The sequence below is a fragment of the Leopardus geoffroyi genome, chromosome C1, assembly GCF_018350155.1.
Source record: "Leopardus geoffroyi isolate Oge1 chromosome C1, O.geoffroyi_Oge1_pat1.0, whole genome shotgun sequence".
Taxonomy (NCBI): domain Eukaryota; kingdom Metazoa; phylum Chordata; class Mammalia; order Carnivora; family Felidae; genus Leopardus; species Leopardus geoffroyi.
The window spans coordinates 178,056,719-178,076,174 of record NC_059328.1 but is presented as its reverse complement, the minus strand read 5'-3'; the positions used below and the strand labels follow the sequence as shown (position 1 = coordinate 178,076,174).

The window sequence follows — 19,456 nt, the reverse complement described above, 5'->3', positions numbered from 1 at the left end:
CATGTGGGAGGGACAGAGAGAGAGAGAGAGAGACGGACAGAAAGACAAACAGAGAGAGAGACAGAGAAGGAAAGAGAATCCCAAGCATGCTGATGCAGAACTCAAACCCATGAACCACAAGATCATAACCTGAACCAAAATCGAGTTGGATACTTAACTGACTGAGCCACCCAGGCACTACTGGACTAGATTTGCTAATTCTATAATAAACATGTATTAAAGTATGAAAAGTTATTTTCAAAAAATATTTTATGACTAAAAAAACATGACAAATTGTATCTTCTTAGAAGATTTTCTGTGGTATACTGTCTGAGAATTCTCTGAGGAGATAAGATCACAAGTAATTCAAATTAATCCTCTTCAAAACACTTAAGTTCACATTATGTAACACTTGACAGTAACTGTGATAAAAAGACAAAATTCGTATCATCAGGGCAGTATTCACTAATGGCTTACTAACATTCATATATTGAATACCTCTTGCTAGAAGTAATCTTGCACAATACTAAGGAAAAAAAAATTAACCTGAATGGGATAAACCAATTTCCCAGCAATACAAGATACAAGGGACAATGGTATGGACGTAATAAAGAAAATCTAGACTGAAAAACTGTACAGGATAAATTACCCAGTTCTTTCAACTAAAAATAACAAGAAAGAAAGAGACGTCAAGGAAGAGTACATTTAAAAAGTAATAATAAAAGAAGATATAACCGATCATTAACACATGACCCTTATTTGCATCCCAGGTTAAAAAAACCACAAAACAGTAATTTACAAGACAATCCAGATAATTTGAACACTAAATATTTTGATATTAAAAATGAAAAAATTTTTTTCAAATATAATAATGGTGCTATGTTTGTTCGTTTGTTTTCTAAAAAGTCCTTATCATTTAGAATTACACACTCAACTACATGACAAGAATTGGAAATAAAGATAAACTGGTAAGGTACTAATAACTATTGAAGTTGAGTAGTGGGTAACATTAAATGCATCTAGTTTTCTGTTCTAAAATTTTCAAATAAAAAAAATTTGTAGGGCATTATATCTTGACATAAGCAGAATGAGGTAAGAAAGTCCATATTTCACAGGTGTACACAAATGTTCAAAAATGCACAAGAGAGCTTTAAGAGTATATTTTTGTTAACTTAATATACTTTAAGTGCTTTAAAATATCTATGATTATAACCAAAGGTGCTAAACATCCCAATTATGCGCTCCTTCTGAACTTAAGGAGCTGTTGAGGTATGTAATCACCATAAGGCTTAGTTATATTAATAAGAAATAGTAGAGAAAGTCTGTACTAACCTTGCACACTGGAATGCCTTACAAGTAGAAGTGATGAGGTTTTATAAATTAAACTCCAAGTTCTTAAGAATATCGGGTAGCCTGCTTAACTCTATTCCTTAACAAGTCTGTAACAAATTAACCTTAAAAACAAGTCTCTCTCTCAAAAATTAATGTGCAGGTGTAGAACCAAAGTTCAAACTGTATTTTTAAAAGAACTAGTCCAGACTAGTTTCCTGCAGTAGAAAATTAAGATTAAACAATTACTTACATGGAAAGCAAACTGCCCGGAGAAATCATACATGCCACAGGAATGCATCAAACTCAGTGTATTTCGAACTGCTTCAGGGCTCAGTACTCTCTCACCAGTAATTGGACAGAAACCACCATTAGCCAGTGTTGCAGCCATCACACTGGCTGATTCACAAGTTACTTCAATGGAGCATAGCTAGAAGGAAGAAAAAACTGAATTCTGAAAATTTAGGTTGACATTATTTTCTGTACTACAATTGACTTCTAAGAAAATATATTTCATCTGGTAGTTCATACAGATCTGAAATCTTTCTTTCAAGGGGATTATTTTAATATAACTTGATAACATTCTAAAGATTTAAATTTGAACAAATTTCAAGCCCCTTTAAGGTTTATCCTGATTTGCCCAGTTATCGAGTCTTTTATAATGGCCAGGATAGGAAGAGCCAGCCCCTAAGCATAAAGATCTATAATGGTCCCAAGTGATATTCAAAGTTGCTTAAATATTAATGCTTTCTGTAGGATACACATAATTATTTTTAAATTGAAAGGAAAAGGAGCCGTGATATATTTTTAACACAAAGCAACATACATTAGTATTATGATAGATAGCATTTACATTAGAAATTGCTACTTTAGGAAAAAAAGATGCTAAAATGACTGACATTTTCACTATAACAAAGCTCAGCATTCCTATGTAGTAACATGCAAAAAATTAAGGAATGGAAACCAAGATAGCACTAGCCTGGATACTCTGAGTGCCTAAGTCAAAATACTACCTTTTAAACCACTTATTAATATTTAAATATTTATTCGATATTGACTATGGGTGCTGGACAGAATATACTGAATAAATAAAAGCAAAGTCCAGGCAGAGTATAGTACAGTATTTAAAAATAATCAAAATAATGGAAATAAGTTTACCACAGCAAACCCAAATTTATCCATAAAACAGAAATAATAAATAAGCTCCATTTTACTTTTCATTAACAGCAATCCAAACTAGGGGGCAGGGTGTGTATGGGGAGGTGGGAGAGGAAGTAGATGAGAAAGAAGATGGGAAGGGGGAGCAGGAAGAAAAGGCTGAGTTACCAACTTGCAATCTTTCCTTACTAATTTTTCAAGATTCCACAAGAGACAAAGGGGTTTGGAAAGAGCAAGAAGGAAAACTTATTAGCTACAGTGCATTAGGAAACTGACTGGGAGCCACTTTTTCACTGACTTTCACTTTTGCTTGTTTATATTAAAACCTCTTCCTTATTTCTCCAAAACTACAGAACCTAGTCACTATACTGACCCAGATAGCAAAGACTTATGTAGATGTAATCATGAAATGCTTTCTAAAAGAAGTTAAAATTTAAACTCCAATGATCATTTCCTAACTTATACTTAGTATTAACTGGAATTTTGTCATAAGATGATATATATACCAAATTTGACAAATCCCAATTTAACAGTACTTTTCTGATACCCTGATTAGATGTTCAATTACATGCAGCCCTTCTCCAAAACTTCTATTCTATGGCTTTCTCTTGATTTTTACCCTGAAGTGCAGAAATTTCATAGTAGATTAGTAGCACCTACGCTATAATAGCTAAAGTGTATATACCGAAGGAAAACAAACATTAACGTATGGAAGAAATAAAAATAAATGACACTATTATTTTATAGAACACCTTACAGCTTCAAAGGAATTTGACACATATCATTTCATGTTATCTTCAAGATAATGCAGACAGTTAGGTTAAGCATATGCTACACATAATGAAATTAGGTCTAAGTTACTGAAGTTATGTCACATGGCTAAAAAATGGCCAGATTAGACCTTGATTTTACACTGACAGTTTGGATTCTCAATTCACAGTTCTTCACGTTGGAAGGTGACAAACTGCCATCAAAATCTACATTATCAACCCCCCTTACATATTTTTTAACATTACTACAAAATTGAAATTAAAGCACCTTAAAAAGTAAAGACAAGCAAAAGTAAGATTAACTAGAAATCAATAATAATTAGTTTACTATTTAGCTTGATATTACAGCCCATTGATATTAGCACCGATGGTATTAAATCTGTAGGAATGAACTGAACTGAAAATACAGGGAGAAAAGAGTTATCGGGGAAGGCTCTCTAAAACTGAGTTCTATAATCACAGCAGATTATGTGAGTGGCCCACTCAGGAATGTGGAGAAACTATACTAAGTTAGAAAAGAAACACCACAGGGGTGCCTGGGTAGCTCAATCGGTTGGGTGGCAGACTTCGGCTCAGGTCATGACCTCACAGTTCGTGAGTTTGAGCCCCACGTCAGGCTCTGTGCTGACAGTTCAGAGCCTGGAGCCTGCTTCAGATTCTGTGTGTTTCCCTCTCTCTGCTCCTCCTCTCCTCATGCTCTCTCTCGAAAATAAACATTAAAAAACAAACCAAAAAAGCATCATATGACTTTGCAGAAATGAATTAAACCAACTGAGAAACTGCTACTTTAAAATGCTGAATATGAACACTCCAATGAAGAAACAAACAAATCCTCAAAACAAAACTTAAAAGCTAAGAAATCAGCTTAGTTTTTAATAAGGACAAACCAATTTCTGGAATGATATTCCATTTTTGATACTTCTTAAACAAAGTAAAAAACATTCCTTATTACATTCTAAGGCATGATTTTTAGGAGGAAAAAAAACATGAGAATGCCTTTCATGAGGACTCTTTTTAGAAGGGGAGTGGTAAATATATTTTATCCTCATCTAGAGCCATGATTTCAGAGACATCTATACTCTGCACAATGTGACACATCCATTTATATACACAACTCATAGAGTTGAAGTAAATTACCTGGAAATAGAAGTCTAATATACCAACCATGTCTGTGCCTTCTGGAAAACACTGAAAAAATAGAAAGGCAATTAAAAACAAGAATATATGCACATAAGTAAGAGACACATAAAGACTAAAATGTATACAAATGTCTTGTATTAACTGGTAACAAAATAGCATATAACCTATAAAAAGGCTTACAACCCTTTTTACATGAAATAATAAAGAACAATAAAGCAAAACTACATTACATACAGATTTCTAGATACTAGTTTAACAATGATAAACTGATTCATAATTCATAAATCAAGTTACTGGACCACCCACTTAAAATTTAAAAACCAAATGTAATCAATAATAGTCTGGCATCACACTTTCAGAAAAATGGGCTAATCCTTAAGAAAAACTTGCATCAATGTAATTAGTAAAATATCTGAATACTGCCAGATATTAAATTGACTTAATATTAACATTTTGAAACGACTAACTCAAGAGCATTTTGCAAAAACTTCTAAACATTAAATAGTAATAGACAGTTGCTTAAAACCTATTGTTGAGTTTTTAGCATACATGTTTACATATTTTATTAAATAAAACAATAATTTGAAATAGAAACAAAAAAATTCAAGAACCTTTTTTTCTTTTAGGTAATATCCTATTGCAAAATTTCGATCTCCACTTTCTCTTTCAGACTGAAACCTAGAAGGAAAAAAATTGCTCTATTTACTTATTTTCTATAAAAGTATGATTGTCCTGTAGTGTAACTGTATAGCAAAGTATAGTATAAAGAACACTGACCTAAGAGTCAGGACTGCTGGGTTTCAATCCCAGTTCTGTCAATAGGCTAGCTATGTGGTTTTTGGGGAAGTCATTTAATTGACAATTCTTTCAGTCTTAATTTTCTCAGCTGTGAAAGGACTGAAATGGGTTAGGCCCTTTCTAATCTTCATATTTTGTGAATAAAGAAGCTAATTTTAAAATTACCAAGTATTCCACCATTAAAAAATACACTAAGAAACTGCAGAATCTTCTGGGTCCTCCAAAAGTACAATAATCAATTCCAACTGCAGGAATCCATGGAAATTTCACTAAAGGAAGGACACATGAAATGGGCCTTTCAGCATTTGTTGGATTAACAGATTTCGGGGGGAAGCCTAGGCAGTGGCAAATCCCATGTAGCATGAACAAAGTTATAAAAGTATAGAAGACAGGACTGCACTGAAGAATGGCGTATGTTCTGATGTATCTGAGAAATAGGGTTCATGGAGAAGAGTGGAGAACCATCAAACTAACAAAGGAGACTGGGACCACATTATTATCAAGACTGATAAATCTAAAAATGGCTCCTGATGGCATACCAAATGAAAGCTTGAAGGCTTTCCATCAAATTACCTTGTTGAGACCTACATTTTAGAAGGATAACTCTGACATCAGTCTGGGAAAGGGGAAAAAGAAAGGATGACTTATGTTATTAGGAAACCGAAGTAATAAAAGCCATAGAAAGCCTGAACTTAGGTAGTGGTGACAGGAATGGAAGGAGAGCTATGATCAAACATGAGAGCACTTCGGCACGTCTTTCAACCTAATGGGAAAAAGGGGGAATGGTGAATGAAGTCTGATACAAAAGTCTAGATTTTTAATCCAGTCGACTGAAAGGACAGTGATATCAACTGACATGGGGATCCATGATTTAACTTGCGTGCAAGCATCCATAAGGCTGCTGACAAAAGAGGAACTGTGGGTGACAGACACTCTGTATCATCAATGACAAGGTGTGTGTGGGGGGTGAGGAGAGTCTCTCCTAACTATACATTTTAATGTTTCTATGGTTAGAAAAACAATGTTGGATATGTGGATATGAAAAAGCTCTTGAAAATAAACTTGTCAACTTGCCATACCTTAAAAAAAAAAAAAAATTCAACATGGTGTACATAAAGAACTAACTGCTTAGCAATGATCACAGTGCCTAGCATATAGTTCTGTTCACCAAACACTATCAAGTGGCTATTATCTGCTGGATAACAGGAATACAAAAATGAATTGGAAGACATTTCTACCCAGGTCTAAAGGAAGTCAGAGTCTTATGGTGGTGATGAGGCAGTGAGACATAGAGTAAGCTCAATTAAATATGGTAATATAATAGCACAGAAGAGAGGTGAGATGAGATTCATGAAAAACTTCTTAGAAAGATACTTAAGTTGATGAATAAAAGTTGGTAGAGCAGACAACCTGAAAATTTTTGTTTCCTGAAACGTGAAGTACAAAGTATCACCTATTTAGTATTCATGCCAAAACCGTTTCAGCTTTATGTAACCACAAGGAAACAACCAGACCTATTCAAAATGTGGAATATCCTCTGTAGCCCATGGGCCAGATGTAGCCTGCTGCCTGTTTTTATAAATAAAGTTTCTTGAAACACAACCTCATATTGTCCATGGCTGCATTCCTACTGAAACAGTAGAAATGAGTAGTTGCAACCAGAGTCCATTATGGCCCACAAGTCTGAAAAATTTACTATCTGGTCCTTCACAGAGAAAGTTAGTTAATTCCTGCTTTGTAAAACAAGTGGTTGGCACTCTTCAAAGAAAGCCACTTAATAAAATTTTATAAAGCAAAGGTGTAGGGCAGGAAGACTCTTCTATTTTAAAAAAGCAGAAGAGACATAAATGTAATGTGCAAACCTTGATTAATTCCTAGGAAGCAAAGGTCATAAAAGGCTTTTAGGGGGTGGACAGTAGGTACATTTATGTATTAATGACATCTTACGATTAATGTTAGTGATCTTAATGTTAATGTTAATGTGTTGATGGTACTGTGGTTATGTAGGAGAATGTCCTTATCTCAGAATATACATGTTGAGTTATTTATGGGTGAAGTGTTGAGATGTCTACAACTTTATTTCTATCAGTTCAGAGAAAAAAAATGTATATTTACATATGTGTGTGTGTGTGTGCATGTGCGTGTGTGTAGAAATACACATATTTTAAACAGTTATCTAAAAAAAGAGGTTGAGGGAAAGCCAATGAGACAAAATATTAATCAGAAAATATAAGTGAAAGATATCCAGATATTCATTGCTTACTCCTTCAACTTTTCTACAGACTGGCAAATTTCAAAATAAAAAACTGGGGTTAAAATCAAGTTAGCCAGGCAGAGAGATTTAGAGAGGTAAGACAGGTATTACAGGCAAAAAGAAAATTGAATAACTCTCAGTAATTTAAGGGAAAGTTGGGTCCCTTCTAACTTTATACCCACAAGAAGTTTATCCAACCTATATAAAGCATTTAAGTGTTCTCTCAGGTAATTCAGAAATAATTCATTTCCCTTTAATGACGAAATTTTAAGTAATTATTTATTCGCTGAAGTAAGCCCTAGGACCAAACCAGATTAATTCTAAATACACTATGTATTATATATGTAGAGAAAGGGGAGAGGTTGGGGGGGGGGTGGGGACAAAACAGCATTTAAAATAGAATTCTATAGGGGTCCCTGGGTGGCTCAGTTGGTTAAGTGTCCGATTTCAGCTCAGGTCATGATCTCACGGTTCATGAGTTCGAGCTCCATGTCGGGCTCTGTGCTGACAGCTCAGAGCCTGGAGCCTGCTTCAGATTCATTCTCTCTCTCTCTCTCTCTCCTCTCTCTCTCCCCCTCCCTTGCTCATGCTCTGTCCCTCAAAAATCAATAAACATTTTAAAAAAATGTTTAATAGAATTCTATACTCTAGATATTTTTGTTAATTTAAAGAGGACTGGCCCATTATAAAAACCTAAGTCAAAAATTAGACTCACGTTGCATTACTGAATCCAACGTATTCATTGCCAGCCATCTTATTCAAAAACTGCATCACCTATAAACCAGAATTAGAAAGTATCAGTAATTAAAAAACAAGTATTTAAGGAATATAAATATAGCATGAAAACTGAATTCTACATTGCACTTACATAGTCAAATTTTTCAGCATTATTCACTCCTTGCTGCAAAGAAATGAGATAAATATGTTAATACAGGCATCACTACAGTTTAAGTTTTAACTGAGTATAATTATCAAAATTTCAAACTGCTATCATAATTAATATACTGTACATTAGTACTTTTAAATCTAGGAAATACTTCTAAAATAATTCAATATTTACATAAACTTTTTACATGTTCTTTTATTAATACCAATATGTTGACAGTGGGTCTGAATTACAAAGGGAATGCTTTATTTTAAGTATAAGCTTTACCCAACCCAAAGTTACAGAATTTTAGTTACCCCAAATTCCCTTATCTTTCATGACAACACATAATCTGCTAGAACATACGTTATTTAATTTCATATTTTAAAAAAACTTAAAATAAAGTTTCACCCTTAGAAAAGAGTTGAGTATAAATTATGGTTTTCAAGTAAGAACAATCTACTCATATTTTTAAAATAACCTCAAACCAGTATTAGAGTTAGGAAGATGAGTTATGTTGCAAAACTAAACTAATCTTTTATAATTCTATATATGCAAACATCCTGCATACATTTTGCTAGTATAAAGAAAGCTCTACCTTTTGTATCTCATTTGTTTTAACAATATTTGAACTAAAAAATATATATTTCATAGCCTCTAAACAATTAGCTACATTTGAATTTAGCATTATGCCAATTCAGAGCATGGAAGATGTATTGTTTCATCACTTCTATTTCTGACATGTTAGCTACTGCAAATTTCAATAGGAAAAACCTATGTAATGTAGATCAGTTCAAGTAGCCAAATGGTTTCATTTTTACCTCGGCGAAGTTTACAAAGCAGTAAGATGTAGATCTGAAATCAAACGTATTAATTGGTGATATGCACCCAATAGAAACAATACATCTCTAATTTTTAAAACAGGTTTAAAATAATTTGACAACTAAAATTTTAAAACAAAAATTTTAAACTTTACCCTAAAAATTCCAAAACATTACACTTTAAAATTTGATTATGATGGGGAAAACCTGTACCAGAGAATTATTTAACTGAATAAAGCCAGGTTCATTCTCCACTTTACAAGTGGATTAAGATCTGGCTGATAATCTGTGAAACCTTACAGATCAACTTATTTACCAAAGAATGTCAATCACATATACAATCAGTAGCTGAAAAGAACACCACACTATTTCATCAAAATTAAGCATTAACAAATCTTAAACAAGATAATGATGGATAATTTAGCTACAGCCATATTGTAATCACTATCTATGTATTTTCTCTAAAGTGCCCTTTGACATATTTTAATTTTTCTTTCCTTATAATACACCAGAATTCAAAATGTAGAAATGTAACTCCAAAGCTGTTCAATGAAAAATAATTAAAAGAAGAAATTACCAACTTCATTGAACTGTTGCAGTTGTCAAAATATTCCATAGATCCTAATGCTGTAAAATATGTAACAACATTTAAACCACAAAAACCTTTTTAACCTTAGAAAACGCACAAAAAAAAAAAAAAAACAACTCTTTTGGAAAAGGATGTCAGCATTTGCATTGGGATGTTACATGGATAATTACCATTATACAATTAATCAATGTAAAATAAACAAGTTATACTGAACTTCCATTCTCTGACCTAAACTGTGCCCTACAGAACGAATACAAATTTTCTTTATTAAGCTGTCATATTTAATAAAAAGAAAAAAAAACTGTTTCAACTCTAGACTATGGTCACAAGCTTGACCTACTTTGTAGCTTACTAAATTAAAGCATAATTAAAATTGTTTTGCTTCTAAGCTATTTTTTAAAAAAACTGATATTTACCATTGTCAATCATATAACCTTTTGGATAAACTACTTGAAATGTTCTAGGCGGATTATATAAAAACACACAAAATAAACTAACTGATTTTGTTGACCCAAGAAAGTCTTTCCCCAAAATTTCCCCATTTAAATGTAAAAGCACTTGTTTAATGTTTGTTCTTACTATCTACACTGAAAATAGTATTTTACTTAAGTCAACAAAATATATTTGCCCCTGTATCTCTTGGAAAGATTTCATGTACCCCAGGAATATATGGGATCTAATAATCATTATAAAATGTCAAGTTATTTTAATTTTAAAAAAATAACAGTAGAAAGTTTATTTGTAAAAATGTTAGAAAAAATACACATACACATACAAAATAGAGTAAACCCCCTAAAAGCAAATATACAAACTGTAAAAATAAAATCCATCATCATCTAGTAGTGGGGTACAGAGAAGTGGAGGACAAGATACTATGAAAATTAGAAGCCAGGAATGGGTACATAGGGGCTAGTTACACTATGTTTATTTTGAGTATGTTTGAAATTTTTCATAAAAAGTTAAAGAAAAAATGTTTATTTATTAATAATGTCCCATGTTAATTTTACAAAACTGTTATTTTAGAATATTCTTTTCTCTTTGAAATAGTAATTGATTTTTAATTAGTTCATGTATAAGTGGGTATTTTCTATTGCTAGAATAAAGAGATTCTCTTCCTATTTAAAATTTTTACAGAGGTAGGAGTTGAGAAATCTTGCTGACAACAGATGAGTAGATAGAAATAGGAAAGGTTTTGTTACAGCGATATCACTCAATTCTTTTACATATCTATATTACATGTAAAAGTCACACAGCAATCCATCCTTAAAATTTACACTTAATGTTCTTATTAACTAACAACTTGATTAGATCCTCTGTCCATTTTGTTGAAACCAAAGACCTGGAAACAATCTATATACAAGAGGGCTGTTCCCACTCATTACAGTGATTCATGTCCTCAATAACACTGACTCCAATATTTCAAAATGTTCTCTTTCACTGGTGCCCAAGAGGTTTTTAGAACCTGAAAGTGTACCACAGTAAAAATTGGTACAAATGAGAAGTATGCCTTCTTTTGAAAAATGGGAGGAAATATGGACCAAAGGCAGACTAATTTTAAGAAATACATATATGAAAACTGGAATTTGGAAACTGGTCTTAAAATTATCAATGTCCCTTTATCTCTTGGAAAAAACTTCCCATAACCAGGAATAGGTTTATCCCACTTTTAAATCACTATACAACCAATATTATATATGTTATTTTAATTGTAGAAAAAGCTACAATGCTATATAGGTAAGTACAGTAGGAAAACTTAAAAACTAAATTGGAGAAAATATATTTACCAAATGCTTTACCAAATCCGTTCACCAAATGATTTTTTTTTTTTTTTCAGTGAGAAAAAGTGTTTTTATTAAAGCAAGGGGACAGGACCTATGGACAGAAAGAACTATACTGTGATTGTGAGGAGTGATTGATTATTTACTTTTAAGTTGGGGAAGTAGAGATAAGGAAGTTTCTAAAGTATTTTTCATATGTTAAAGACGACTTCCAGGATCCTGGAGATCAAATGACTTCTAAAAAGCAAACTATAAGGTTTGTCTGAAAAGGGTAGTTAAGTAATCAGATCCTGAGATTAGAAAATTCTAGGAGTTAATTCTTCTGTAAACATACCTATTCTAACTTAAAGAATTTTCATTTCACTGAAGAAAACTTTATGAATGAAAATGTGATAAATAGGCACTGACTTTTTAACACTGGCTATTAAAAGAATTAATATAATTATATTGGAGTTTTTATAACCGGTTTTTACAATATACTCCCGAATTATGTATAGTATACATTAAAACACAGGTGAAAACATTACTGTTAATAGGGACATCTGCTAATACGTTTAATATTAACAGGACTCATTTGAAGTCAATGCATTAATCAGAGTTATGTGTGAGTAAATCACTTGATTCCATTCATAAAGTATGGAGGTGTAAAAGCCAACTGAAAATTAGAGATCACAGGGGCGCCTGGGTGGCTCAGTCGGTTGAGCGTCTGACTTCAGCTCAGGTCATGATCTCACACTCCGTGAGTTCTAGCCCCGCGTCGGGCTCTGTGCTGACAGTTCAGAGCCTGGAGCCTGCTTCGGAGTCTGTGTTTCCCTCTCTCTCTCTGCCCCTCCCCTGCTCATGCTCTGTCTCTCTCTGTCTCAAAAATAAATAAAAACATTAAAAAAATTAAAAAAAAAAAAAGAAAATTAGAGATCACAGAGGAAAGAGGCAAAAGAGGTAACTGAAAATGATTTATAGAATACTTTTAATTTAATCTTGCCACAGAAAATGCTTTAAAGCTAAATAATAGTTGGAAGATTTAAAATAGATATTACAGGTAAAAAATGTTCTAAATCTAGTATTATATAGATTAACCCTAAATATAAAGAGAAAAGTGAATTCTGATGTCAATCAACTATCTGCCTTTCATTAAAAAAAACAAAATTCAAACAAACCAACTGATATAAACATGGAGTGAAAAAACAATACCACAATAAAATTATTAAGTCCAAGGCATCATCCAGTACTTTCCAGAGCCACAAACCACCTTAAAAGTATGGCTCACAAGTCCAACAAGTTATTGCTAACATAACTAAACTGAAGCACTACATACATACTAACTAAATTCATCTTATTTTCATGGAGTACGATTAAATTATCTTTTAATAACAGAAAAATCTGATTTTTTAAATTTAAAAAGACTTCTGATTAAAAAAAATCAAGCTTCTTCAAATGACAAAAACTGGTAAGTACCACTAGAATAAAGAGATATAAACTCAGAAGACAGTGTAACTTACTATTTCCCTTTAAAGTGAAAAAGCAAAAATAAATAAATATAAAATAAGAAAATAAAATAAAATAAAATAAAATAGCAGACCTATGGCAATTATCTTTTAGTAGGTTTTCCTCATTTTCCCACCCTAACCCTCAAGTTATTAGAAGATTTAAACTTTTAAACTAAAACTAGTTGAAGTTTTTACCACTGCAAAGAAAAAAATTACATAAATATACAGCTATTTCATCCAGAGTAACTGTGTTCCTTTCAAATTGTTTACTCTTCCCTTTAAATTAAGCAACCATATTATCATTATCAGATAAAACAAATTACATCAAAAAGTATTCCTTTAATTCAGTAGTTACCACAAAGAAAAAGAAAGAATTTACTTTTAAAGTTTTTAAAATTTTGTGCATTTTAAGTACAAAATGACATTTGGTTTTTTTTTTTTTTTCAAGGTATTTACCTAGATAGCTTTGTTTAAAATTTTAAATATTGGAGTTTTCCTATAAGTTTAGTAGTTAAGAATTTATGCAACAGGTTCCTTCTGTCCAAATCCTCCTTTTTTCCACAATCTGCTAATCCTTTTGAACATTTGCTCTGCCTCTTCCCCCATTTCCTGAGGATCATCTCCAATCCTACAAGGAAAAAATATCAATACTACAAAATTAAGAAATAAAGAGTCTTACTAAAGACTCTACTTAATTTGTGTGTGTGTGTGTGTGTGTGTGTGTGTGTGTGTGAGAGAGAGAGAGAGAGAGAGAGAGACACTAACATGAGGAGAATGTTTTAATAGCACCATAATTGAGTTTAAGTTTGAAAGCAAAAAATAGCCTTAAGGTCATCAACTAAGAGCTAAAAAACAAAATTCACATCTAGTAGCCATGGTAAAATATGCATGCTTTGGATACTCAAATGCAAGCTCCTTGAGAAAAGGTTTAAGTTCCTTTACAGATAGTTGGCACTGACTAATGTCCAAAGAATAACTACATTACCCCCACTAAAAATTAGATGTGACTTTTAAGCCAGTAAGTTATTATTTGTACAAGTTAAAATTAAGAAAATAAAACTTTTCCTTTAGGACAATATAACAATGCTAGGTAAAGACAAAGATGTTACCAAAAGAAACAGCAAACACCTACATTAATTAGAGTGAATTCTAATGAAGAGTAAACAAACCAGGAGATTTAGCTCAAGCCCAACTCTTCTGCTGTTAGCCCTTATCTAGTTTCAGTTTCCTCATTGCAACTATATAAAGAAGGCTGGACTTGAAGACCCTTGTTTGGCTATAGTTTTGCTAACTCAATTTCAATGACCAATTCATAAATAATTATGTGATCATACAACAACTTGCATAGATCACATACAGATATTTAGAGGAGATCTGAATTCTTTTTAAAAAACAGCCTAAAAAAAAGGTATTACATTCTGGGGCAGTTTTACAAAGATATATAAGGCTTACCCCTCCAAGATTTAGATGAACTTCAATAAAAAAGGAAGAAAGAAAGAAACTTGTGAAACACTTCTAAAAACAAAACAAAAATTCTAAGAAAGTGACCTTAAATATGAACTATACCCCAAAAGCCTTATTTTCAAATTTGTCAGTAAATTAAAACTGTTTGCATCTTTAAAATCACTGATCAAATTTATAAATACAAGATGACTCAGTTAAATTTTTGCACTATTGGATACTGAACCACACTTATGTGTATGCATTTTTTTTTAACTGTTTCTAAGTGTTCATTAATGTGGCCCAATGTACCGTTCATGGCTCATGACTAAACATAAGTGAAACTAATAAAGTGATGATGTGATATGACTAGACATGCATTTCTCACATGCAGCATTTCAGTGTAGTATATATGAAACCCATGAATCAACAGAAGATGTTTAATTGCATGCAGTTAAGGAAGGCTTTTAATTATATACAGATGCCCTTTCCTGAAAATACTATTTGGTGTGCTATGTTAATCTTTCTCCAATGTAAGAGTTCTTAAACTGGGATTCGTGGATCAGCGTCAAAGGGTCTGTGAACTCCCCCAAAGGTTACAGAAAATCACAGTATGTAAACATTTTTCTGGGAACACTCAAAAAAGGTTTGGAACCATTCTAGTGGTTTTCTCATTAAGCATTAACAAATACATTATACTATCCCAACTTTCCTTACCTCTAAGTTAACTTGTTCAAATCTAAACAATTATTAGACTTTTTCTCATCGCAGTGTTTACTGGATTTCACTGTAAGGGCCCCTTTACTTGTGTCTACCTTCTACAAGGTAAGGTACCTGAAGGGAGGGCTGTGCCTAGTACAGGTTTGTATTACAATTTTCTACAATAAACAAATACTATGTTACCTCAAGCTGACAACTTTTACTTAATGTGAAAGTCATGAATAGATATTACAATAGGCAAAATAAAAATTTCCATAGCCTATTAAAATTAGTTACAATAAAAATTAATACTTGGCTATAATATCTACTTACAAGGATTAAGAGGGCCAAAGCTTACAAAGTATTTGCCCTAAAATAACAACTAAACATATATAGTTCTTATGATAGTAGTCTTCTATTTTAAAGCCTTTTCTCATGAACATTTAAAATTCATGAAGGAGACGATTTCTAGCATACAAATTAGACATATTTTTATTAACTGGGCCAAGGGCATAATTCATATCCAAACACTCTTTGTGTAACCAGGGTATCACATCCTTACTAATGCATCTACAAAGCCATGTAGTTATGTTTTTGTCGTGCTTGGAAAAGATATGCATAGATTTACTGAAGTATATAAATGTTCCAAACATAAATGAAATATATTTGAATATAAATGAAATTTATAATTAGAAACTAAAAATCTAAATAGTATCACACAACAAAACCATTTTCAAATACTTATTCCAAACAACAGAGCTTCCAATTATTAAGGCAAAGTAGACACTAAAACAACTAAAACGTACAATGTAAAACAAAGCATAAGAAAAATAATATAACTTAATAATTGGAATAAGTCTTACTTATTTTAGTTATGATAATAAGCAAAACAAATGAAAGAAGTTCAAATGAAAATTGGAATGTAGCTCTTGAGTAGAAAGGACTTCAGAATATTCAAGGGTAAATGTACTTTGTCTTAACACAAAGTACCAGAACATTTGTTCCTACATATGCTGATGACAAACAGTAAACAGTAAAATGCTTTTAATTGTGTTAACATCTGTTCATTCTCGAAGAGCCAAAAGGAACAGGAATAAAAAAAAAATATCAAAATTTTAGGAAGAAAAACCTCTGTGCCTATTGTTCAGCAGAGACTTCTTTTTGATTTTTTGCCAGATCTTCAGGTCAAGAGTAACTGAGCAACTCTTACAATGAGTCATCGGTTTTAAATTTTGTTCTTGAAATTACATTTATTTCAAAGTAAATATGAATCTTAAGGTTTCACCATAAGATTAAGTGTAACACCAAAACTTTTCACAATTCTACATAAATAACCCAATATTCATCTTTATGCCTTATTTTTAAAAACTTACTAGGTTAAAAGGAATTGTCAACATTTTACCTTTATTAATGAAGTCACAACAATTGCTCCAGCATTTACCATAGGATTGTGTGGCTTATCTGTAAAATATAAAAACAACAGCATTTTTTCGAATATTTGATATCGTGTTCCATTATATAGGTACTTCTCATGAAAATATATTTTCTTTATGTAAGATAATGTTACAGTTCTTTTGGGGGGAGGGAAAGAAAGGGTGAAGGGATACATTTAGTCACTTACTTAACAAACCAGTAATACACTTCCATAATAATTATATAGGAAAACAAAGATTCATGTACAGAAAGATAGTGAATAATAGTATAAGAGTACATCCAAATTTCCTAACTACCATTTACTACCTATCTGATCTTGAGCAAGTAACTGAATTTCATTGTGCCTCAATTTTATCACTGTAAATTGGGAGTAATAAATAGCACTAACATCTCAGTGAAACATAATGCTTGAATGAATTAGCACACACAAAATGCTTAAATGTATATGGCACATCCTTAGGCATTCATACAACGTTACTATAAAAATAACCTTGAAAAAAGCCTATCTTGCTTTCTAAAAGTGCTTTATTTTTGTTTTTATGTATATACACATACACACGCAGAAAAAGAAAACAGAAACACTATAAAGAGATATATCTATTATAAAAATATTACAGGGGATTTGAATTGTATTCTGTTCTTTCTATATTTCCTGACAATAAAGATGTATTTATTTTAAAAATTACTTAAAATGTAAATTCATCTCAAATCCTACCTCTTCTAATTCTTACAACAAATAGAATTTCAAATCTCAACTGATTACATTCCATTCATGGCATTGCACAAATGCCAAACACAAACCTCTTAGGGCACTGAAAACATTTATTTAAAAGTACGATTACTAATTTATCTGTTTGTGGTAGTGCTTCATTTGAGTGGGGGGGAACAAGTTCTTATCTAACTTGACAAATCCAACAGAATTTATTAAGTTATTGCTACATTATTAGCCTCCTTAAATTTTAAGCAAGTTATCTTCTGTAAGATGAACCTATGACTAAATAATTCTGAGCTCTAGAAAACAGCCTAGCAGTTTTCAACTGTCAAAGAGTTGCCATATGACCCAGCAATTCCATTCCCAGGTATACAGTCAAGAGAAATAAATATGTACATGCACACAAATACTTGTACACCAGTGTTCACAGAAGTATTACTGATAATAGTCAAAGGTGAAAAACAACTCAAACGTCCTATCAACTGATGAGTAGATAAATAAGATGTGGTATTATTACCAATAGAAGACAACATTATTCAGCAATTTTTAAAAAATGAAGTACTGATACATACCAGAACATAAAGGCACTTTAAAAGTAACATGCTGGGGCATGTGGGCGGCTCAGTCAGTTAAGCGTCTGACTTTGGCTCAGGTCATGATCTCACAGTTTGTGAGTTCGAGTCCCACATCGGGCTCCGTGCTGACAGCTCAGAGTCTGGAGCCTGCTTCAGATTCTGTGTCTCCCTCTCTCTCTGCCCCTCCCCTGCTCACTCTCTCTCTCTCCAAAATGAATAAACATTAAAAAAAAATTCTAAAAGTAACATGCTAAGTAAGACAGGCCAGTCATAAAAAACCAAATATCATAGGATTTCATTTATATATAATGTCCAGAATAGGCAAATCTATAGAGACAGAGAGTAGATAACTAGTGCCAGGGGTAGAAGACATATGGGTATTCAACTAATTAAAATGGGTACTCACTGGGTACAGGGTATTTTTTGGGGTGACAAAAGTGTCCCAAAATTGCCTGGGTGGTTCAGTCTGTTAAGCGTCTGACTTTGGCTCAGATCATGATCTCACGGTTCATTGAGTTCGAGCCCTGCATTGGGCTCTCCACTGACAGCGCAGAGCCTGCTTAGGTTTCTCTCTCTCCCCCCTTTCTCTCTGCCCCTCCCACTCTCATGCTCACTCTCTCTCAAATAAATAAAAATTAAAAACTGAAATGAATTTTGGTGATGGTTGCACAATTCTGTGAATATGCTAAAAGCCACTGAATTGTACACTCTAATGGGTGAATTATATGGCATATAAAGTACTTCCCAATACAGTTGTTAAAATTTTCGTTCATTTAAAAAAGAAAGACAAAAAATTAGGTAACATACAGTCTACCAGTTTCCCTCAACGTAAGATCAACAATGTGATTTAGTAGCTATGCCTTAAACACTATACATTTTGGGTTAACCATGATGACAATTAGTTCCAAATGTTAAAATTTAGTATAATACAAGAGTATTTATAATCAAGATTTCACCTATTCCAAATCTTGCTAAGAGAAGTTTGCTTTCTCTGAGATCATACAAAACGAGAGCAATTAGTGTCAAAGTACTACATGGCAAGAGGGAGCCAAGGAACAAAAATTTTCCAGTATTGTTCACCTGAAAAAAAAAAAAAAAAAAAAACAAGAGACAGAAAATAGAATATAGAAATCAGGCTGTGCTAAATTAGTTTATACTTGTATTTGTGTATATATTTATGTGTCTGTCCATTCATGGTTTTTTGACATTTTCATGTATAGGCCCTAGGGCCTCAGAAGGCAGTTAAATGTGTATATTCCAAATGGTACCACATAAATGTGTGCACTTAGTATTTTCTAAATCATAAAGATTCTGCAAATACCACATAAGCTGCATTCAAGAAGATCTTTCAAAGAACACTAAAAGCATTTCATGGGATGACAGTGCAATTTTCAGATGTAAGCAACTGTTCTCTCTGCCTTTGGCTCAAAAGGCAGATACCTCAGTATTTGGAAATACACCAGATATTATAATATAACACCAGCATTACTGCAGTCTGAAACTTCAGTCTAAAACCTATCACTGTGAAACCTACTTGTTTCCTTCTCCACTGTAGGGAGGAGGGGAGAGGTAAAAGGTTCCATTTAGAATTTTTAATTTAAAAATACTCATGACAGCAGAAATAAAAC

General features: G+C 32.5%; 1 protein-coding gene across 4 annotated transcripts in view; it reads right to left on the bottom strand.

Annotated features, from left to right (window-relative positions):
- Positions 1-19,456, bottom strand: part of GLS (glutaminase) — an 81,061-nt gene that overhangs the window by 34,609 nt on the left and 26,996 nt on the right. For all 4 annotated transcript variants that reach the window (XM_045480539.1, XM_045480541.1, XM_045480540.1 and 1 more), the window contains 6 exons: positions 16,510-16,568; positions 8,297-8,329; positions 8,144-8,202; positions 4,988-5,054; positions 4,374-4,424; positions 1,562-1,738 (listed from right to left, as the gene is read on the bottom strand). In XM_045480539.1, the coding sequence (XP_045336495.1) occupies positions 1,562-1,738; positions 4,374-4,424; positions 4,988-5,054; positions 8,144-8,202; positions 8,297-8,329; positions 16,510-16,568 (446 nt within the window). The remainder of the gene's footprint in view (positions 1-1,561; positions 1,739-4,373; positions 4,425-4,987; positions 5,055-8,143; positions 8,203-8,296; positions 8,330-16,509; positions 16,569-19,456) is intronic.